The following is a 23723-nucleotide window of genomic DNA, read 5'->3' on the forward strand; positions in this document are numbered from 1 at the left end:
GATACTGCTGCTGCTGAGCATTTTCCAAGGTTTATATGCTGCTTCCTTTCGTGTCAAAAGCCCAACACTTCACTGCAGGGGGTCACAAAGTGGGATTAAGCAACATTTACTGGTAACCCGCAGAGCTATTAAAAAGATTACAGTGTGTGATTTTTGTCCTTCCACAAAAAGAACAAGTGTTCATCATCAGACCAGCTTTGTGTATGGCCGTGAAGTACCTCCAGTCATTTTCCAATACTTGCTGATAAACCAAAGATTCACAAATTAATGACAGAGAAAAAGACGAGGTGATAAAGACTTACTCTTCTTCATAGCAGTTTATTTATAACAGTCATTTATGGAAATATATTTCCACGGTCGAGTGCAATAATCATACTCAGGGAGAACTACACCGCCCCCTGTCTCAAACAAAAAAAAAAACAACCTCTGCCCCATATTGCATTCAGAGAGATGTATTAAAATAAATAACCATAGCTCTTTGTGATTTTCACACTCATGGTGAAATACACAACATGATTGCCTTCATCATTCATTCTCACAGGCTAGGTACCTACGATTGAACTGAGTGAATAGTATTGCATCGGAGCAGCTTTGCGCTACAGCTAAAGAAACTTCACCAGTCAAAGGCGAGGATAGCTCTTCACACATGCAAACAGACAATGTCCAGTAAGAACTGAAGTGAGATTGTTCCTTAACAAAACATCTGCCCAATCTATTAATAGTGATTTTTTCTTTTTTTTTGGAAGCACTGGATTTGATTTACATAAGATAACAAGCATTAAACATTTTTGGTGAAAAGATATAACATGTTACAAATCAAATATATACTTGTGCAAATACGTTCAAAAGCATGATTAAGTGATATACGTCATGTAAATGGAACATGTTTTCAGGCAAGTCCACAACATGTGAACACGGCCTTCTGTTAAAGCACACCAAGTTGGATTATTTTCTCACAATGGGATATGAGGAGTAATGAATGTCGTACATAAACATTACAATAAGTAGTGACCACAGTCAAACGCATGCAACTGTGGATCTCTCACACACCGGATTACAAAAAAAACAAAACAAAAGAGGTAGATTCACAGAGCGCAAAACGAGGGAGAGCTTTTTAAGAACACAATATTCAAAAGTAGGAAAAGAGAAACCTCACAGCTGTAAATCATGTATTGCATACCCAAGCTGTGTTTGAAAACTAGCCTGTCGCATAGTTTTATGGTGCATTAACAGCATGTCTGGCCTTTGAGACTGTGCTGTTGTATGGCTTTGGCTTGCATTGCTTCCTTTATAGTGTGTTGTACCCAGCAAAAGTAAGTTACATACTTAAAGAGGAACGTACAGCGTGACAGTTATTGGTAAATGACCCCTTCAGTTTCTGCTACAGCAGCATTCAGTGAAGCTCAGTACTCTGAACTTTACTGCAAAAGTCTGGTTTTTGACTCCCATTAACATGTCAAGTAATATGAAATGAATATAAGTTATGCAAAAACATTAAATGAGTATAGTTGTTGGATCGCATCCAGACACATCTACATACACTAGGAACATTATTTTGTTTTGGTGATATATGTAGCTGAACATTTTAAAACATCCTACCATACAAACATACATGGACAACCCTGGATAAATTCTAGTGCAAGATATTTAAAGCTAATGTAACATAGGTGGAATGCCAGGGATGTGCATACAACTACCTGTGCTGTACACAGGTATAGAGAGATTGATAGTAGGGGAATATACTGTAAGAGGAACTGAGTAATAAAGAAGCCATCTGTGTCCAGACCGGACTTGTAGGCGTGTAACCGAGTTATCTGACACTCTGGGACATGTGCAGCGGGGTCAGCATCTCTTCAAAAATGGCTCCTTTCACGTTGGATCCTCTCAGGTTTGCTTCTTGTAGATCACAGCCAGACAGGTCGCAGTTCTGCAAAGACGCAGCAGGGACAAAACAGTAAGACAGGAAGATTACATGAACTGGTGAAAAGCTTGTAATGTAAGTGGAGAACTGTAATGTATTATGAATGTCGTACAAAAGCCTGTTGAAAAATGTTCACACACTTGCTGGCAATTTCATACAAGTGTCATGGTGAAGTCCTGTTGCCTTATGGAAGCTTTCAGTTGCTTGTGTAAAGCTTGACATTAAGGGTTAAAATGTCAATGTCATTTTATCAAAGAAAGAATAAATGTCATTTGATTCATAACAAACAGTTAACATTTAGTTCAAAAAGTTTTTTCTTCAAGAAAAAATGGTTTGGCAGAAAATTAAAGGAATAGTTCAACATTTTGGGGAATACACTTTATCACAGACAACTTAAGGCACAAAAGCAATTGAATTCCAATACAAATATAAATATCAACTTCATTGTACTCATTAATTGGTTATTTACCTATTCAACTCTATGCAAGGGCTGGAAACAGAGAATGTTTGGTATTATTTCTTGAAAAATTACTATAACAATTGATTTATCATCAAAATACTTGCAGATGAATTTTCTTTCAGTGGTGTAGTGGATTCATCTTAAAAACATCTGTAGGACAATTATTCAGATCTGCTTTGTTGCCCCATGATAAACACTAACTGTCATCTGCGTCAACATGTCTGTTTAAATGAACATTTTTAGAGATAATCCCTTCCGATAGCCTTGACTTAAATGTAAAGGATAGAAGATGATGGAGAAGAGAGGTGGATGGGAGAAGGAGGAAGAAGGAAGAGAATTTTTTTTGAATTTTTAAAACACCTTTATTTATCTAGTCATCAGATCAACAAGCATTAAAAAACAACACCAGATTCAGCCCAGCATGCGTCCAAAGCAGAGCTCCTCCTCATCAATGGAGCACAGAATATTTTTATAACACCACACAGAGACAAAACAGTCCAGATCATTCATCAACCTGTAATAGTTGTGATCAATTTTCAGTCTGCTTGTTATCATTCTGATCAGTATGGTGATAACATCAAAGTCCAAAGAACCATTTATCTTGTTCTTTCTGCTGATATAAATGGCCATCTTAGCTTGGCCCAACAGAAAGTTGAACAACTGGCACTTATCACGAGTCCTCCTCGAGAGGTAAAGGAAAGGGAGGAAAATTACAGATACAGTTGAAAGAAGGTAAAGGAAAGAAAGGATGACAGGAAGACAGAAGAGAGGTGGATGGGAGAGGGAGGAAGATGGAGGAGAGGAAAAGTTGATGAGAGACAGAGAGATGAAGAAATGAAGGAAAATTGAGGACAGGAAAGGAGATCAATAAACAGAAAAACAGTAAAGACAGAAGATTAAGGAGGGGAAGGATGGACGGGTAAAACAAGAAAGATGAAATAGAGGAGGAATGTAGAATAAAAGGATAGGAGTTGGAGTTGGAGATGGAGGGTGGAGAGGTGAAAGAAAACATGAAAGTGAGGAAGAGTAGACAAGTTAGGGAGTGAGATGAGATGGAGAGAGTGAGTTGGTGAAGAAATGAGTGAAAGACCAAAGAGATGGATAGGAAGGGTTGAGGGGAGAAGAAGGAAGATGAAAGACAGGAATTATAGAAATGGTGTGTTTGAGAAATAGAGAAAGGAATATGAAGAAGGAAAAGGAAGAAAATGAATAAGAGTACAGGGGGAAATGTGAAGGATAGAAGATGATGGAGAAGAGAGGTGGATGGGAGAAGGAGGAAGAAGGAAGAGAGGAAAAGTTGATGAGAGACAGGGAGATGAAGAAATGAAGGAAAAGGGACAGGAAGGTGGAGATGTAAATAAAAAAGAAGGGTGGATGTTAAATGAAAGAAGATTATAAAAAATCCCTTCCATTCATGAAGAATTGAAAGGATGAAGAGGTAAAGGAACAAAAGATGTAAGGAAAGGAAGGAAAATGGACAGGAAGGATGGTAGGGTAAGGAAGAGAAAAATAGAGAAGGTGGAGAGGTAAAAGAAAAAAAGGAAAAAGAAAGGAGAGGGTGGGTGGATGGATGGCAAAGGAAGAAGAAAGGAAAATCAAGTGAAGGAGGATGGGAGAGAGCCCTACCTCCCATCCATGAAGGAAAAATGATGGAGATGAAGATGGAAAGGAAAAGTAGTGGAAGAAGAGATGATGGATAGAAAGGTACAGAGGAAGGAAGTGGAAGGAACATTTAAGAGAAAGAAAGAAAAAGACAGTAAGAGTAGAGGTGTAAAGGAGAGAGGGTGAGAGAAAAACTAAGTTTAAAGATAAAACGGTGGAAGATGATAGAATATAAAGGAAAGGAAAAGTGGATGGGTGAAACAGAGGGATTAAGGAGAGAAAGAATAGAGAGGAAGATGAAGGAGCAGGATAGGTAGAGGGTGGAAAGGTATATGAAACAAGATTATGGGAAGCGCGGAGATGTACAAGATAGGAAATAAAAGAAAGGGTGAAGACGAAAAGGAAGGAATGTGGAGGATGAAAGGAGAATGAAAGGAAAAGTAAGAAGAATGAAGGAGAGAAAGAGTGGAGGTGTTAAGGGTGGAGGATGAAGGATAGAAAAAGTGGAGGAAAATGAAGGAAGACAGGGTGGATGGTTCAAGAATCAAGAAAAAAAATAGTGTAAAGGTAGGAGATAAAGGACAGGAGGAATGGAAAATAAAGAATGAGTTGGAGGAGATGGAGGGTGGAGAGGTGAAAGAGAAAACATGAATGAGAGGAAGAGTGGAGATGTTAAGGGTGGAGGATGAAGGAGAGAAATTGGAGAAGGAGATGAAAAATGGAAAGGGTTGAAAATCGAAGAATGAGAGATGAAGGATAGAAAAAGTGGAGGAAAATGAAGGAAGATGATGAAGAGAAAGGGTGGATGTTAAAGAATAACGTAAAAGTAAAGTTAGGAGATGAAGGAGGGGAAGGGTGGATGAGTAAAACCAGAGAGATGAAGGACAGGAGGAATGGAAAACAAAGAAGAGTTGGAGGAGATGGAGGGTGGAGAGGTGAAAGAGAAAACATTAATGAGAGGAAGAGTAGATGAATTAAGGAGCGAGATGGAGAGTGAATAGGTAAAGAAATGAGAGAAAGGCCAGAAAGATACAGGAAGAATAATGAAGGACAGGAAGGGTTGAGGGGAGAAGAAGGAAGATGAAAGACAGGAACATAAAGAATGAACTAAAGAGAAGATGATGGAGAAGAGAGGTGGATGGGAGAGGGAGATGAAGAAATTAAGGAAAATTAAGGACAGGAAGGGTGGGAGAGCAAGGAAGAGGAAAAACAGAGGGTGGGGAGGTAAAAAAAAGGGAAGAAAAGAAAGGAGAAGCTGGGTGGATGGACGCCAGAGGAAGGAAGAAAGAAAGGAAAGTCAAGTGAGGAAGGATGGGAGAGAGCCCTAGCTCCCCATGCATGAAGGAAAAAATGATAGAGATGACAATGGAAAGGCCAGAGAGATACAGGAAGAATGATGAAGGACAGGAAGGGTTCAGGGGAGAAGAAGGAAGATGAAAGACAGGAACATAAAGAATGAATTAAAGAGATGGTGTTGAGAAATAGAGAAAGGAATATGAAGAAGAAGGAAAAGGGAGGGAAATGAACGAGAGGACAGAGGGAAATGTAAAGGATAGAAGATGATTGAGAAGAGAGGTGGATGAGAGAGGGAGGAAGAAGCAGGACAGGAAAAGTTGATGAGAGACAGGGAGATGAAGAAATGAAGGGAAATTAAGGACAGGAAAGTAGATCAATAAACAGAAAAACAGTAAAGACAGAAGATTAAGGAGGGGGAGGATGGACGGGTAAGAGGCTGGGTGGAAGAAAGGAAGATGAAGGAGTAGGATAGGTAAGAGAAAAGAGTGGAAGGTTGAAGAGGAAAAGGAAACAATGTGGAGGATGGAAGGAGTATGAAAGGAAAAGTAAGAAGAATGAAGGACAGGAAGAGAGGAGATGTTAAGGGTGGAAGATGAAGGAGAGAAAGATGGAAAGGGTTGAGAATCTAAGGATAAGAGATGAAGGATATGAAGAAACGAGAGAAAGGCCTGAGAGATACAGGAAGAATGATGAAGATAGCAAGGGTTGAGGGGAGAAGGAGGAAGATGAAAGACAGGAACATAAAGAATAAATCAAAGAGATGATGTTGAGAAATAGAGAAAGGAATATGACAAAGGGAAAGGGAGGGAAATAAAGAAGACAGGGAAAGGTAAAGATGATGGAGAAGAGAGGTGGATGGGAGAGGGAGATGAAGAAATTAAGGAAAATTAAGGACAGGAAGGGTGGGAGAGCAAGGAAGAGGAGGTAAAAAAAAAGAGGAGAGGAGGTAAAAAAAAAAAGGGAAGAAAAGAAAGGAGAAGCTGGGTGGATGGACGCCAGAGGAAGGAAGAAAGAAAGGAAAGTCAAGTGAAGAAGGATGGGAGAGAGCCCTAGCTCCCCATACATGAAGGAAAAAAATGATAGAGATGAAGATGGAAAGAAAAAGTACTGGAGGAAGAGATGAGGGATAGAAAGGGACAGAGTTAGAGAAAGCAAGATGGAGGGATCATTTAAGGGAAAGAAAGAAAAGGACAGGAAGAGTGAAGGGTGGACTGGAGATGAAGATGGAAAGGGTTGAGAAGCAACAGAGGAGAGAAAAATGAAGGAAGAAGAAAAGGAAGGGTGGATGAAAGTAAAAAAGGTAGATTAAAGAAGTAGAAAGTGAATTAAAGAAAGGGTGGATGGGTAAAATAAAAATGAAGGAGAGGAAGAATGTAGAATAAAAGATGGGAGTTGAAGGAGATGGAGGGCAAAAGAGAAAAGATGAAAGAGGGAGAGTAGATGAGTTAGGGAGTGAGATAAAGGTGGAATGGTGATCGAGGAAGATGAAATATGGAGACTGAACTGGTAAAGACACAAGAGGAAAGGTAGATGTGAAAGACTGAGAAAGATGCAGGAGAGGAAAAGTCAGCAGGAGGAAGAGTGAGAAGGAGAAGAGGAGAGAGAGTGACTGGTTAAAGGAAACAAGATAAATAAGAATGAGAGGGTCCTACATCTCCCATCCATGAGAGAAATTAAGGGTATAAAGGAAAAATAAAGTTGAAAGAGATGAAAGTCAGATGGATAAATGAAGGAAAATAAAAAGGTAAGAAAAGTTTGATAGTAAAGGGTTGGGAAATGAAGGAGATGAAGAGTGGAGATTTAAAGTAAGGAAGATGGAGCAAGAGATCACTGAAGGAATGGAAGGGAGGAGATGTGAAGGACAGCAGATGACAGAGGAAGAGTGGTTAAAAGAAGGTAAAGGAATGAAGGTGGAGAGGTAGATAAAAGATAGGAGAGGGAGGAAGAGGATGGATAAGGAGTTATTAGAAAGGAGAAAGAAGAGAGATGGGAGAAGTGGAAAGATGAAGGAGAGGAGGGTAGATGGAAGATGGAGATGTAGATGTAGAAGGATGGAAAGGTAAAGGAGAGAAGTAATGGGGGAGGAAGAGTTGATTGATAAATGAAAGAAGATGGTGAGAGATGAAGGTACATAAAAGAAGATGAATGATAGAAGGGAGAAGAGGAAGGGTGGAGAGCTAGAAGAGAAAGATCATGGAGAGAAATAAAAACCAAAAGGATGGGTGGATGGTAGAAGGAGGACACAACAGATGGAGAAAAGAACAAAGTTGAAATAGACAGAAGGTGGATTGAGAGAGAAAAATGGAGAGGAAGAGTGGATGAGATGAAATATGAAAAGGGTTGAGAATCTAAGGATAAGAGATGAAGGATAGAACAAGTGGAGAGGAAAATTAAGATGATGAAGAGAAAGGGTGGAAGGGTGGAAAGAAGAAAGATGAAGCTTGGGTGGGAGAGGGAGGAAGATTGGGGGAAGAAAAAGTTGACAGGAGAAAGGGAGATGGGAGGAAGGAAGGAAGGAATGAGAATAAGGGACAGAAAGGAGGGATGGTTAAATGAAGATAAAAATTGCTCTTATCCATGAATGATAGAGGTTAGAGAAGGAAAAGAAAAAACAATGGATGGATAGCAGAAGAAGGAAGAAAAAGGAAAATCAAGTGAAGAAGGATGGGAGAGAACCCTACTTCCCATCCATGAAGGATAGAAAGGATGGAGAGAAGTTGAAAGAAACAAAAGTTGGATAGGAGAGAGAAAAACTAAGTTTAAAGATACAACAGTGGAGGATGATAGAATAAACAGAGGGATTAAGGAGAGAAAGGATAGAGGGGAAGATGGAGGAGCCGGATAGGTAGAGGGTGGAATGGTATAGGAAACAAGATTAAAGATAAGAAGCATGGAGATGTAAAGGATAGAAAATAAAAGAAAGGGTGAAGAGAAAAAGGAAGGAATGTGGAGGATGAAAGGAGTATGAAAGGGAAAGTAAGAAGAATGAAGGACAGGAAGAAAGGAGATGTTAAGGGTGGAGGATGACGGAGAGAAAGATGGAAAGGCTTGAGAATCTAAGAATAAGAGATGAAGGATAGAAAAAGTGGAGGAAAATGAAGGAAGATGAAGAGAAAGGGTGGATGCTTCAAGAATCAAGAAAAAGAATAGTGTAAAGGTAGGAGATGAAGGACAGGAGGAATGGAAAACAAAGAATGAGTCGAAGGAGATGGAGGGTGGAGAGGTGAAAGAGAAAACAAAAGAGAGGAAGAGTAGATGAGTTAGGGAGCAAGGTGTAAAGACTGATAATTACACCTTGAGGTGGACGGGCAGTCCACGCCTTTACTTGAAGAGTTTACCAACTTTTATGTAAACAGTGTCACGGCTCTTGTCAATCAGATGTAATTGTCTTTTTAACGTGCTGACGTGCTACGGTAAGCGTATTGTATCATTTCCGGTTGCCGACTGTGTTTCCTGATAACGTTGTTGCTGCTCTCATCTCAGTTGATTTTCCTATATATATCACATTACTGTGGATTAATATCTGCTGTATATTTAAACTTTCGCTAGTTTTACACAAGCACTCTCAGCGCTTTTCTCTTAGCGACTTTTCTCGCTAATCGCACAAGTTGTTAGTCACTTTAGCTCTGCAGCTAGCACTAGCAGCTAACTTAAACTAAGCAGTTAGCGATGGCTTCTCTCTCTCCCTCTCGTTCTCCTGCTCTCTCTTGCTCGGTGTGTCAAATGTTTAGTTATTCCTCTGCCTCCTTTAGTGATAGTGGTAAGTGTAATAAGTGTAGTTTATTTGCAGCACTGGAGGCAAGGCTCAGTGAATTGGAAGCGCGGCTCCGCACCATGGAAAAACAATCAGCTGCTAATATAGTTAGCCAGCCCGTAGTATCCGGTGCGGGCCGACCTAGCGTAGCTCCCACTCCCCCGGTAGCTCCCGAGCAGCCGGGAAGCCAGGGCGGCTGGGTGACTGTCCGAAGGAAGCATAGCCCTAAGCAGAAGCCCACGGTTCACCACCAACCAGTTCATGTTTCTAACAGGTTCTCCCCACTCAGCGACACACCCGCCGAGAAACAAACTCTGATTATTGGCAGCTCCATAGTCAGAAACGTGAAGTTAGCGACACCAGCAGCTATAGTTCAATGTATTCCTGGGGACAGAGCGGGCGACATTGAGTCAAATTTAAAACTGCTGGCTAAGAATAAACGTAAATATGGTACGATTGTCATCCATGTCGGCGGCAACGACTCCCGATTACGCCAATCGGAGATCACCAAAATTAATGTTGAGTCGGTGTGTACATTTGCAAAAACAATGTCGGACTCCGTAATTTTCTCTGGACCGCTGCCTAATCTAACCAGTGATGTCATGTATAGCCGCATGTCACAATTCAACCGCTGGTTGTCGAGGTGGTGTCCAGCAAACGATGTGGGCTTCATAGATAATTGGCAGACTTTCTGGGGAAGACCTGGTCTGATTAGGGGAGACGTCATACATCCCACTTTGGATGGAGCTGCTCTCATATCCAGAAATATGGCCAAGTTTATTAGTAAACCAAAACCATGACAACCCAGGGTTGAGACCAGGAGGCAGAGCTGCAGTCCTACACGCTTCTCTGCGCTTCCATTAGAGCAGTTACCCACCCAAAACCACATAGAGACTGTGTCTGTCCCCCGACCACATAAATCAATTAAATCCAAAGTAAACAAAAGAAGAGTCATTCATGAAAATCTAGTAAAACTTAAAACCACTACTGCAATAGTACAACAAAATAAGATAATTAAATGTGGACTCTTGAACATTAGATCTCTTTCATCTAAAGCTGTTTTAGTAAACGATTTAATTTCAGATCATCATATTGATTTATTTTGTCTCACTGAAACCTGGCTGTGTCATGAAGAATACGTCAGCCTAAATGAATCCACTCCCCCCAGTCATATTAATACTCATATTCCTCGAGACACTGGCCGAGGAGGAGGAGTTGCAGCCATTTTCAACTCAAGCCTAATCATCAACCCTAGACCTAAATGTAATTATAACTCATTCAAAAGCCTTGTTCTTAGTCTCTCTCAGCCAACCTGGAAAACTTTACAGCCAGTTCTATTTGTTATAGTGTATCGTCCTCCTGGCCCGTACTCTGAATTCCTATCTGAATTCACAGAGTTTTTGTCGTATTTAGTCCTTAGTACAGATAAAGTAATTATAGTAGGTGATTTTAATATTCATGTGGACGTTGATAGTGACAGTCTCAGCACTGCATTTATCTCATTATTAGACTCAATTGGCTTCTCTCAGTGTGTAAATAATCCCACTCACCGTCTTAACCACACCCTAGACCTTGTTCTGGCTTACGGGATTGAAATTGAACATTTAATAATTTTTCCACAAAATCCTATTTTATCAGATCATTTTTTAATAACTTTTGAATTCCTATTACTGGATTATACACCATTAGACAAAAATGTCCTCACTAGATGTCTATCTGATAGTGTTGTAGATAAATTTAAGGAAGCAATTCCGTCAGTACTGAATTCACTGCCATGTCTCAATACTACAGAGGACTCTTATGTTAACTTTAGTCCCTCCCAAATTGATAATCTTATTGATAGTGCTGCAGGCTCACTAAGACAAACACTCGACTCCATCGCCCCCTTAAAAAAGAAGATAATAAAACATAAGAGGTTAGCTCCATGGTATAACTCCCAAACTCGCAAATTAAAGCAAACATCGTGAAAATTGGAAAGGATTTGGCGTTCCACCAAAGTAGAAGAATCTCGCTTAGTCTGGCAAGGTAGTCATATAGGAAGGCCCTCTGTAATGCCAGAGCCGCCTATTACTCAGCATTAATAGAAGAGAATAAAAACTGCCCTAGGTTCCTTTTCAGCACTTTGGCCAGGCTGACAAAGAGTCATAACTCTACTGATCCATGTATTCCTATAGCTCTCAGTAGTAACGACTTTATGAGCTTCTTTAATGATAAAATTCTAACTATTAGAGACAAAATTAACCACCTCCTGCCCTCAACAGGCACCGTTCTCTCCCCAAACACAGGAACCTTAGTAACAGCAGTAAATCCTGACATATATTTGGACTGTTTTTCTCCAGTAGACTTGTCTGAACTAACTTCAATGATTTGTTCAGCTAAACTATCAACCTGTCTCTTAGATCCCATCCCAACTAGGCTGCTTAAGGAAGCCTTACCCTTAGTGAGCACTTCTTTACTAGATATGATCAATTTGTCTTTAGTAACAGGCTATGTACCACAGTCCTTTAAAGTAGCTGTAATTAAACCTCTTCTTAAGAAGCCTACTCTTGATTCAGGTGTTTTAGCCAATTATAGACCTATATCTACCTTCCATTTCTATCCAAGATCCTTGAGAAAGCAGTCTCTAATCAGTTATGTGACTTTCTACATAACAATAGTTTATTTGAGGATTTTCAGTCAGGATTTAGAGCGCATCATAGCACAGAGACAGCACTGGTGAAAGTCACAAATGACCTCCTAACTGCATCGGACAAAGGACTTGTCTCTATACTTGTCCTGTTAGATCTTAGTGCTGCATTCGACACAATTGACCATCAAATCCTTTTGCAGAGACTGGAACATTTAATTGGCATTAAAGGAACTGCATTAAGCTGGTTTAAGTCCTATTTATCAGACCGATTTCAGTTTGTACATGTTAATGATGAATCCTCTGTGAAGGCAAAAGTTAGACACGGAGTTCCACAAGGTTCTGTACTTGGACCAATTCTATTCACCTTATATATGCTTCCTTTAGGTAATATTATTAGGAAACACTCCATAAATTTTCATTGTTACGCAGATGACACCCAATTATATTTATCAGTGAAGCCAGATGAACCCAATCAGTTAAACAAACTCCAAACATGCCTTAACAACATAAAGACCTGGATGACCTGCAATTTTCTACTACTAAATTCAGATAAAACTGAAGTTATTGTGCTTGGCCCTAAACACCTTAGAAACACATTATCTAATGATATAGCTACTCTGGATGGCATTACCCTGGCCTCCAGCACCACCGTAAGGAATCTGGGAGTTATCTTTGATCAGGATATGTCCTTTAACTCCCACATAAATCAAATTTCAAGGACTGCCTTTTTTCACTTACGTAATATCACAAAAATCAGGCACATCCTTTCCCAAAAAGATGCAGAAAAACTAGTTCACTCATTTGTTACTTCTAGGCTGGATTATTGCAATTCCTTATTATCAGGCTGCCCTAACAAGTCTCTAAAGACTCTCCAGCTGGTCCAGAATGCAGCTGCACGTGTATTGACTAAAACTAGAAAAAGAGACCACATTTCTCCCATTTTAGCTTCACTACATTGGCTTCCTGTAAAATCTAGAATAGAATTTAAAATCCTTCTCCTAACTTACAAAGCCCTTAATGGTCAGGCACCATCATATCTTGAAGAGCTCATAATACCGTATTATCCCACTAGAACACTGCGCTCCCAGTATGCAGGCTTACTGGTGGTCCCTACAGTCTTTAAAAGTAGAATGGGAGGCAGAGCCTTCAGCTATCAGGCTCCTCTTCTATGGAACCATCTACCGGATTCAGTCCGGGGTGCAGACACCCTCTCTATGTTTAAGAGTAGGCTTAAAACTTTCCTTTTTGATAAAGCTTATAGTTAGGGCCGACCAGGCTCGCCTTGGATCAGCCCTTAGTTATGTTGCTATAGGCCTAGACTGCTGGGGGACTTCCCATGATGCACTGAGCTCCTCTCTCCTCCTCCTCCTCCTCTCCATCTGTATGCATTCATGTAACATCAATGCATGTCACTAACTTTGCTTCTTCCCCGGAGTTTTTTGTGCTTTCTCATCTCACAGGAAAACCTGAGTCCCGGGCCGAACCTTCGCGGTCCTTCACAGTCCTGATGGCATCCTTCCCTGGCTATTGCTGCTTGTGCTTATTGTTGTTGTTGTGATTGTTTTTCTTCTGTCCCCCCTCCCCCTTTCCCTCTCTCTTTCTCTCTCTCAACCCAACCGGTCAAAGCAGATGGCCGCCCACCAAGAGCCGGGGTCTGCTTGAGGTTTCTACCCGTTAAAGGGGAGTTTTTCCTTACTGCTGTCGCCAAGTGCTTGCTCATGGGGGAATTGTTGGGTCTCTGTAAATTAAAGAGTACGGTCTTGACCTGCTCTATGTGAAAAGTGCCTTGAGATGACTTCTGTTGTGATATGGCGCTATATAAATAAAAATTGATTGATTGATTGATTGATTGATTGAAGGTGGAGATTGAGAGAGTGAATGAGTAAAGAAATGAGAGAAAGGCCAGAGAGATACAGGAAGAATAATGAAGGATAGGAAGAGTTGAGGGGAGAAGTAGGCAGATGAAAGACAGGAACATAAAGAATGAATTCAAGAGATGATGTTGAGAAATAGAGAAAGGAATATGAAGAAGCAAAAGAAAGGGAAATGAATAAGAGGACAGGGGGAAATGTAAAGGATAGAAGATGACAGAAGAGAGGTTGATGACAGAGGGAGGAAGATGTAGGAGAGGAAAAGTTGATGAGATACAGGGAGATGAAGAAATGAAGGAAAAAAGGACAAGAAAGTAGATCAATAAACAGTTAAGACAGAAGATTAAGGAGGGAAGGGATGGATGGGTAAAACAAGAAAGATGAAGGACAGGAGGAATGTAGAATAAAAGGATAGTTGGAGAAGGAGGGTGGAGAGGTGAAAGAAAACATGAAAGAGAGGAAGAGTAGATGAGTTAGGGAGCAAGATGTTGATGGAGAGAGTGAATATAGAAATGAGAGAAAAGGATGATGTCTGAAGGAAGAAAGTGGAAAAGTGAGAAAGATGTAGGAGAGGAACAGGAAAGGAAAAAGAAAATTACAGATACATCTGAAAGAAGGTAAAGGAGAGAAAGGATGGAGAGGAAAAGGGGAGAGAGAAAGAGTTGGTGGGAAAGAAAGGGAGACAGAGAGGTAAAAGTTGGAAAGGAAGTTGATGATAGAACAAATGGAAAGGAAAATGAAACAAGAACAGGTAGAGTGGAGAGGTGTGAGGAGGATTAAGAAGATGAACAGAGAGGAAAGGAGGGAGAATGAATGAGAGGAAGGGTGGATGGAGAGGAATGGAGATGAAAGAGCAATGGTGGAGAGACAACTAATATAAAGGCTGGAGAGATACAAGAAGAATGATGAAGGATTGGAAGGGTTGAGGGGAGAAGAAGGAAGATGAAAGACAGGAACATAAAGAATGAATTAAAGAGATGATGTTGAGAAATAGGAAGGATGAAACAGGAAAGAATAGAGAGAAAGAAAGGAAGATGGAGGAGCAGGATAGGTAGAGGGTGGAATGCTATAGGAAACAAGAATAAGGATAGGAAGCATGGAGATGTAAAGGATAGAAAATAAAAGAAAGGGTGAAGAGGAAAAGGGAAGAATGTGGATAGAAGGAGTATGAAAGGAAAAGTAAGAAGAATGAAGGAGAGAAAGATGGAAAGGCTTGAGAATCTAAGGATAAGAGATGAAGGATAGAAAAAGTGGAGGAAAATGAAGGAAGATGATGAAGAGAAAGGGTGGATGGTTAAAGAATCAAGAAAAAGAATAGTGTAAAGGTAGGAGATAAAGGACAGGAAGGATGGATAGGTAAAATGAGAAAGATAAGGGACAAGAGGAATGGAAAATAAAGAATATGAGTTGAAGTAAATAATGATTAAAAAAGAAGGGTGGATGGTTAAATTAGATGATTATAAAAAATCCCTTCCATTCATGAAGAACTGAAAGGATGAAGAGGTAAAGGAAAGGTATGAAAATGGACAGGAAGGATGGCAGAGCAAGGTAGAGAAAAAATAGAAAGGATGAAGAGGTAAAAGAAAAGGGAAGGAAAAGAAAAGGGAGGATGGGTGGATGGATAGCAGAGGAAGGAAGAAGAAAGGAAAATCAAGTGAAGGAGGACGGGAGAGAGCCCTACCTCCCATCCATGAAGGACAGAAAAGTCAATTATAGTGGAGGAGAAAGAGGAAAGGACATTAGGTAAAGGAAGCAAGGTGGAAGAAGAGGAAAGAAAGTGATGGTGAGAGGGTGGATGGTAGAAGTAGGAAGGTGAAGGGAGGAAGATGGAAGATGAAGGATGACTAAGAAGGATGCAATACAAAGGAAAAGGAAGGAAAGGGAAGGTGGAGAGGCAAAGGAAGGAGAGGAGAGACAGTAAGATCAAAAGGATGAGAGAGGAAGAAGAAATGAGGAAGGTGGACAGAAAACAAAGTAGAGGGAGGGTGGATAGGAGAGGGAGGGTAAATAAGAAAAAGGGAAGTTGGAAAGAGCATTTAAGGGAAAGAAAGAAAAGGACAGGAAGAGTGGAGGTGTAAAGGAGAGAGGGTGAAGGAGAGAAAGGGTGGACTGGAGATGAAGATGAATGATGAAGGATGGAAAGGTTTGAGAAGGAAAGGATAGGAGATGAAGGAAAGAAACATGGGACAAACGTGAAGGAGGACGAAGAAAAGAAAGGGTGGGTGTTAAAGAAAGTAGAACAAGAAACAGAATAGCATAAAGGTAAAGACAGAAGATGGATGGATGGGTAAAACAAGAAAGATGAAGGAGAGGAACAGTTGAGGGGAGTGAGAGGGAGAAGGAAGTGAAGGGTGGAGAGGTAAAGGAAAGGGAGGAAAATTACAGATACAGTTGAAAGAAGGTAAAGGAGAGAAAGGATGGAGAGGAAGAAAAGAGGAAGTAGCTGGGTGATAGAAGGTGGAGTGATATAGGAAACAAGATTAAAGTTAGGAAGTGTGGAGATGTAAAAGAGGAAAAAGGATAGAAAGGCTGGAGAGGTAAATGAAGAAATGTAGGAGGAGGATGAAAGGAACATGGAAGAGGAAAAACATGAAGGAGAGAAAAGTGGAAGAGAGATGAAGGGATGGATGGATGGGAGAGGAAGGAAGAAGAAGGACAGGAACATGAAGGATTTAATGGATAGAGAGGAAAGAAGATGAAGCTTGGATGGGAGGGAGAGGAAGATTTAGGAAAGAAAAAGTTGACAGGAGAAAGAGATGAGAGGAAGTGTGGAAAGGAAATCAGGAGTATGAGGGACAGAAAGGAGGGATGGTTAAAGGAAGAGAAATTGCTCTTATCCATGAATGATAGAAAGGTTCAGAGAAAAACTAAGTTTAAAGATACAACAGTAGAAGATGATAGAATATAAATGAAAGGAAAAGTGGATGGATGAAACAGGGGGATTAAGGAAAGAAAGATTGGAGAGAAAGAAAGGAAGATGGAGGAGCAGGATAGGTAGAGGGCGGAGTGGTATAGGAAACAAGAATAAGGATAGGAAGCATGGAGATGTAAAGGACAAGAAATAAAAGAAATGCTGAAGAGGAAAAAGGAAAGAATGTGGGGGATGAAAGGAGTATGAAAGGGAAAGTAAGAATGAAGGACAGGAAGAGTGGAGATGTTAAGGGTGGAGGATGAAGGAGAGAGAGATGGAAAGGGTTGAAAATCAAAGAATAAGAGATGAAGGATAGAAAAAGTGGAGGAAAATGAAGGAAGTTGATGAAGAGACAGGGTGGATGTTAAAGAATAGAGATGAAGGACAGGAGGAATGGAAAACAAAGAATAAGAGTTGGAGGAGATGGAGGGTGGAGAGGTGAAAGAGAAAACATGAATGAGAAGAAGAGTAGATGAATTACAGAGCGAGATGGAGAGAGTGAATGAGTAAAGAAATGAGAGAAAGGCCAGAGAGATACAGGAAGAATAATGAAGGATAGGAAGGGTTGAGGGGAGAAGGAGGAAGATGAAAGACAGGAAAATAAAGAATGAATTAAAGAAATGGTGTGTTGGAGAAATAAAGAAAGGAATATGAAGGACGGGGAAATGTAAAGGATAGAAGATGACAGAAGAGAGGTGGCTGGGAGAGGGAGGAAGAAGCAGGACAGGAAAAGTTGACAGGAGAAAGGGAGATGAAGAAATGAAGGAAAAAAGGACAGGAAGGTGATGTAAATAATGATGAAAAGAAGGGTGGATGGTTAAATGAAAGAAGATAAAAAAAATCCCTTCCATCCATGAAGAACTGAAAGGATGAAGAGATAAATGAAAAAAAGATGTAAGGAAAGGAAGGAAAATGGACAGGAAGGATGGTAGAGCAAGAAAGAGAAAAAATAGAAAGGGTGAAGAGGTAAAAGAAAAGGGAAGGAAAAGAAAGGAGAGGCTGGGTAGATGGATAGAGGAAGGAAGAAGAAAGGAAAATCAAGTGAAGAAGGACGGGAGAGATCCCTACCTCCCATCCATGAAGGACAGAAAGGCTGGGAGAAAATTAAGGAAGATTAAAAGATACAAACAGAAGATGATAGAATATAAAGGAAAGGAAAAGTGGATGGGTGAAACAGAGGGATTAAGGAGAGAAAGAATAGAGAGGAAAATGAAGGAGCAGGATAGGTAGAGGGTGGAAAGGTATAGGAAATAAGATATAAGATAGGAAGCATGGAGATGTAAAGGATAGAAAATAAAAGAAAGGGTGAAGAGGAAAAGGAAGGAATGTGGAGGATGGAAGGAGTATGAAAGGAAAAGTAAGAAGAATGAAGGAGAGAAAGAGTGGAGGTGTTAAGGGTGGAGGATGAAGGATAGAAAAAGTGGAGGAAAATGAAGGAAGACAGGGTGGATGGTTCAAGAATCAAGAAAAAAAATAGTGTGAAGGTAGGAGATAAAGGACAGGAGGAATGGAAAATAAAGAATGAGTTGGAGGAGATGGAGGGTGGAGAGGTGAAAGAGAAAACATGAATGAGAGGAAGAGTAGATGAATTAAGGAGCGAGATGGAGAGTGAATAGGTAAAGAAATGAGAGAAAGGCCAGAGAGATACAGGAAGAACGATGAAGGATAGGAAGAGTTGAAGGGAGAAGAAGGAAGATGAAAGACAGGAAAATAAAGAATGAATTAAAGAGATGATGAGAAATAGAGAAAGGAATATGAAGAAGGAAAAGGAAGGAAATGTATAAGAGGACAGGGGGAAATGTAAAGGATAGAAGATGATGGAGATGAGAGGTGGATGGGAGAGGGAGGTGTTGAAAGAGATGAAATGTACATGGATAAATGAAGGAAGATAAAGATTTTGCAGTAGAAGGATAGAAGATGAAGGTAAATAAAAGATAGAAAAGAGAAGAGGGAAGGGTGGAGAGGTATTTCAACAAAAATGCAAAAACATGACATCAAGCCTTTACATTCAGATACATATACAGAGACCCTCCTCCCCCTCACTACAAACAGCCCCGTCTATACACCAACAATATCATTTAGCAGACTGTAATAAACATATTCAGCCCCAAGATAGAAAGGATAGAAAGATGAAGGAAGCTGAAAGAGAAAACTTGGATGGAGTAAGATGTAGGAGAGGAACAGTTGAGGGGTAAAGGAAAGGGAGGAAAATTACAGATACAGTTGAAAGAAGGTAAAGGAGAGAAAGGATGGAGAAGAATAAGAGAAGAGGAAGGAGCTGGGTGATAGCAGGTGGAGTGATATTGGAAACAAGATTAAAGTTAGTAAGCGTGGAGATATAAAGGATAGAAAATAAAAGAAAGGGTGAAGAGGAAAAGGGAAGAATGTGGAGGATGGAAGGAGTATGAAAGGGAAAATAAGAATGGAGGAGAGAAAGAGAGGAGATGTTAAGGGTGGAGGATGAAGGAGAGAAAGATGAAAAGGCTTGAGAATCTAAGAATAAGAGATGAAGGATAGAAAAAGTGCAGAGGAAAATGAAGGAAGATGATGAAGAGAAAGGGTGGATGGTTAAAGAATCAAGAAAAAGAATAGTGTAAAAGTAGGAGATAAAGGACAGGAAGGATGGATAGGTAAAATGAGAAAGATGAGGGACAAGAGGAATGGAAAATAAAGGGTGGAGAGGTGAAAGAGAAGACAAGTTACAGAGTGAGATCGAGATGGAGAGAGTGAGTTGGTGAAGAAATGAGAGAAAGACCAGAGAGATGGATAGGAAGGGTTGAGAAGAAAAGAAGAAAGATGAAAGACAGGAACATAAAGAATGAATTAAAGAAATGGTTTTAAGAAAGAGATAGGAATATGACGAAGGGAAAGGGAGGGAAACGAATAAGAGGATGAGATGTAAAGGATAGATAGAAGAAGAAGAGGGAGGAAGAAGCAGGACAGGAAAAGTTGATGAGAGACAGGGAGATGAAGAAGTGAAGGAAAAAGGACAAGAAGGTGGAGATGTAAATAATGATAAAAAAGAAGGGTGGATGGTTAAATGAAAGAAGATTATACAAAATCCCTTCCATCCATGAAGAATTGAAAGGATGAAGAGGTAAAAGGAAAAAAAGATGTAAGGAAAGGAAGAAAAATGGACAGGAAGGATGGTAGGGCAAGGAAGAGAAAAAAATAGAAAGGGTGAAGAGGTAAAAAAGGGAAGGAAAAGAAAAGAGAGGCTGGGTAGATGGATAGCAGAGGAAGGAAGAAGAAAGGAAAATCAAGTGAAGGAGGATGGGAGAGAGCCCTACCTCCCATCCATGAAGGAAAAATGATGGAGATGAAGATGGAGAGGAAAAGTAGTGGAAGAAGAGATGAGGGATAGAAAGGTACAGAGTTAGACAAAAGGAGGATGGAAGGATCATTGGGGAAAGAAAGAGGGTGGGTAGGTGAGGAAGGATAAATATGATGAAAGATAAAGCAGGTGGAACAGTAAAGGAAGAAGATGAGGGATAGAAAGGTGGAGAGGCAGAGGAAGGAAGTGGAAGGAACATTTAGGAAAGAGAAGGACAGGAAGAGTAGAGGTGTAAAGGAGAGAGGGTGAGAGAAAAACTAAGTTTAAAGATAAAACGGTGGAAGATGATAGAATATAAAGGAAAGGAAAAGTGGATGGGTGAAACAGAGGGATTAAGGAGAGAAAGAATAGAGAGGAAGATGAAGGAGCAGGATAGGTAGAGGGTGGAAAGGTATAGGAAACAAGATTAAAGACAGGAAGCATGGAGATGTAGATAGGAAATAAAAGAAAGGGTGAAGAGTGAAAGGAAATATGTGGAGGGTGGAAGGAGTATGAAAAGGAAAGTAAGAAGAATGAAGGAGAGAAAGAGTGGAGATGTTAAGGGTGGAGGATGAAGGAGAGAAAGATGGAAAGGCTTGAGAATCTAAGGATAAGAGATGAAGGATAGAAAAGTGGAGAGGAAAATGAAGGAAGATGATGAAGAGGAAAGGGTGGATGGTTAAAGAATAGTGTGAAGGTAAGTAAAAAGTAGGAGATGAAGGAGGGGAAGGGTGGATGAGTAAAACCAGAGAGATGAAGGACAGAAGGAATGGAAAACAAAGAATATGAGTTGGAGGAGATGGAGGGTGGAGAGGTGAAAGAGTAGATGAGTTAGGGAGTGAGATGAGATGGAGAGAGTGAGTGGGTGAAGAAATGAGAGAAAGATCAGAGGGATGGATAGGAAGGGTTGAGGAGAAAAGAAGAAAGACAGGAACATAAAGAAAGAATTATAGAAATGAAGTAGTTGAGAAACAGAGGAAGGAATATGAAGAAGGAAATGAATAAGAGGACAGGGGGAAATGTAAAGATAGACGGAGAAGAGAGGTGGATGGGAGAGGGAGGAAGAAGTGGGAGAGGAAAAGTTGATGAGAGACAGGGAGATGAAGAAATGAAGGAAAATTGAAGACATGAAGGTGGAGATGTAAATAATTAGATAAAGAGGAAGGGTGACTGGTTAAATGAAGATTTTTAAAAAAAATATCCCTTCCATCCATGAAGGATGGAAAGGAAAGAGGTAAAGGAAAAAAGATGTAAGGAAAGGAAGGAAAATGGACAGGAAATAAGAAGGAAAGGAAAAGTAGATGGGTGAAACAGGGGGATTAAGGAGAGAAAGAATAGAGAGGAAGATGAAGGAGCAGGATAGGTAGAGGGTGGAAAGGTATAGGAAATAAGATTACATGGAGATGTAAAGGATAGAAAATGAAAGAAAGGGTGAAGAGGAAAATGGAAGAATGTGGAGGATGGAAGGAGTATGAAAGGGAAAGTAAGAAGAATGAAGGAGAGAAAGAGAGGAGATGTTAAGGGTGGAGGATGGATAGAAATTGGAGAAGGAGATGAAAGATGGAAAGGGTTGAAAATTGAAGAATGAGAGATGAAGGATAGAAAAAGTGGAGAAAAATGAAGGAAGATGAAGGGAAAAGGTGGATGTTAATGAATAGCATAAAAGTAAAGTTAGGAGTGTGAAAGAAAATTGAACAGTAGTTTGTCATTTTATAAATCTTTTGTATACATATATACATATATACATACATACATACATATACATATATATACACATATATACACATATATACATACACACATATACATATATATACATATACATATATACATACATATAATATATACATACATATATACATATACATATATATACATACATATATACACACATATATACATACACATATATACATACACATATATACATATACATATATACACATATATACATATACATATACATAAATATATACATAAATATATACATATATACATATAAATATATACATAATGTATATATTTATGTATATATTTATGTATATATTAAATATATACACACACCAATATATACAAATTAATGTACACATATATACATCAATATATACATCAATATATACATTAATATATATTAATATACATATATAATTATGTATATATTTATGTATATATTTATGTATATACATAAATATATACACACATACATACATTAATATACACATATACATTAATATATACGTTAATATATACATTGATACACACACATATACATATTAATATGCGTATATATTTATGTGTATATTTATGTATATGCATAAATATATACACACATATACACACATTAATATACACACATATACATTAATATACACATTAATATACACATATATACACATTAATATATACATACATATACACACACACACATACATATACAGATATATACATATATACATACATACATATATATACATACATATATATACACACACATACACACACATACATACATAGAAACAAATGTTTTCAAACTAAGGAGTCAATGTTTGTTATCAACTGAATGATGTAAAGTCATTGTCATTTTGGGGACACATGTTGGTGAAGAAATCCTACTCCTAGGCTAGTTGAACTCTTGAACCTGTTTCTATAGACTCGGGCCGCGACGCCACAGAAGAAGAGGATGCTGCAGTAGACTCGGTTGGCGACGCCACAGAAGAAGAGGATGCTGCTGCAGACTCGGGCGTCGACGCCACAGAAGAAGAGGACGCTGCTGCAGACTCGGGCGTCGACGCCACAGAACAAGAGGACGCTGCTGCAGACTCGGATGGCGACGCCACAGAAGAAGAGGACGCTGCTGCAGACTCGGGCGGCGACGCCACAGGGGATGCTGCAGACTCGGGCGGCGACGCCACAGAAGAAGAGGACGCTGCTGCAGACTCGGGCGGCGACGCCACAGAAGAAGAGGACGCTGCTGCAGACTCGGGCGGCGACGCCACAGAAGAGGATGCTGCTGCAGACTCGGGCGGCGACGCCACAGAAGAAGAGGATGCTGCTGCAGACTCGGGCGGCGACGCCACAGAAGAAGAGGATGCTGCTGCAGACTCGGGCGGCGACGCCACAGGGGATGCTGCAGACTCGGGCGGCGACGCCACAGGGGATGCTGCAGACTCGGGCGGCGACGCCACAGAGGAAGAGGATGCTGCTGCAGACTCGGGCGGTGACGCCACAGAAGAAGAGGATGCTGCTGCAGACTCGCCAGAGGGGATGCTGCTGCAGACTCGGGCGGCGACGCCACAGAAGAAAAGGATGCTGCTGCAGACTCGGGCGTCGACGCCACAGAAGAAGAGGATGCTGCTGCAGACTTGGGTGTCGACGCCACAGGGGATGCTGCAGACTCGGGCGGCGACGCCACAGAAGAAGAGGATGCTGCTGCAGACTCGGTTGGCGACGCCACAGAAGAAGAGGATGCCGCTGCAGACTCGGACGGCGACGCCACAGAAGAAGAGGATGCCGCTGCAGACTCGGGCGGCGACGCAACAGAAGAAGAGGATGCCGCTGCAGACTCGGGCGGCGACGCCACAGAAGAAGAGGATGCTGCTGCAGACTCGCCAGAGGGGATGCTGCAGACTTGGGCGTCGACGCCACAGAAGAAGAGGATGCTGCTGCAGACTCGGGCGTCGACGCCACAGAAGAAGAGGATGCTGCTGCAGACTCGGGCGGCGACGCCACAGAAGAAGAGGATGCTGCTGCAGACTCGGGCGGCGACGCCACAGAAGAAGAGGATGCTGCTGCAGACTCGGGCGGCGACGCCACAGAAGAAGAGGATGCTGCTGCAGACTCGGGCGGCGACGCCACAGAAGAAGAGGATGCTGCTGCAGACTCGGGCGGCGACGCCACAGAAGAAGAGGATGCTGCTGCAGACTCGGGCGGCGACGCCACAGAAGAAGAGGATGCTGCTGCAGACTC

The 23723-nt window shown here is 40.8% G+C and overlaps 1 protein-coding gene across 1 annotated transcript; it reads left to right on the plus strand.

Moving 5' to 3' along the window:
• The first annotated feature begins 8484 nt into the window (after positions 1-8484).
• Positions 8485-10840, plus strand: LOC137193104 (uncharacterized). The gene has a single exon (XM_067604308.1). It carries the CDS (start codon positions 8949-8951, stop codon positions 9831-9833), a length of 885 nt encoding a protein of 294 aa, XP_067460409.1. The 5' UTR covers positions 8485-8948; the 3' UTR covers positions 9834-10840.
• The last annotated feature ends 12883 nt before the right edge of the window (positions 10841-23723 follow it).

Source organism: Thunnus thynnus, chromosome 2 (genome assembly GCF_963924715.1).
Source record: "Thunnus thynnus chromosome 2, fThuThy2.1, whole genome shotgun sequence".
NCBI classification, from domain to species: Eukaryota; Metazoa; Chordata; class Actinopteri; order Scombriformes; family Scombridae; genus Thunnus; species Thunnus thynnus.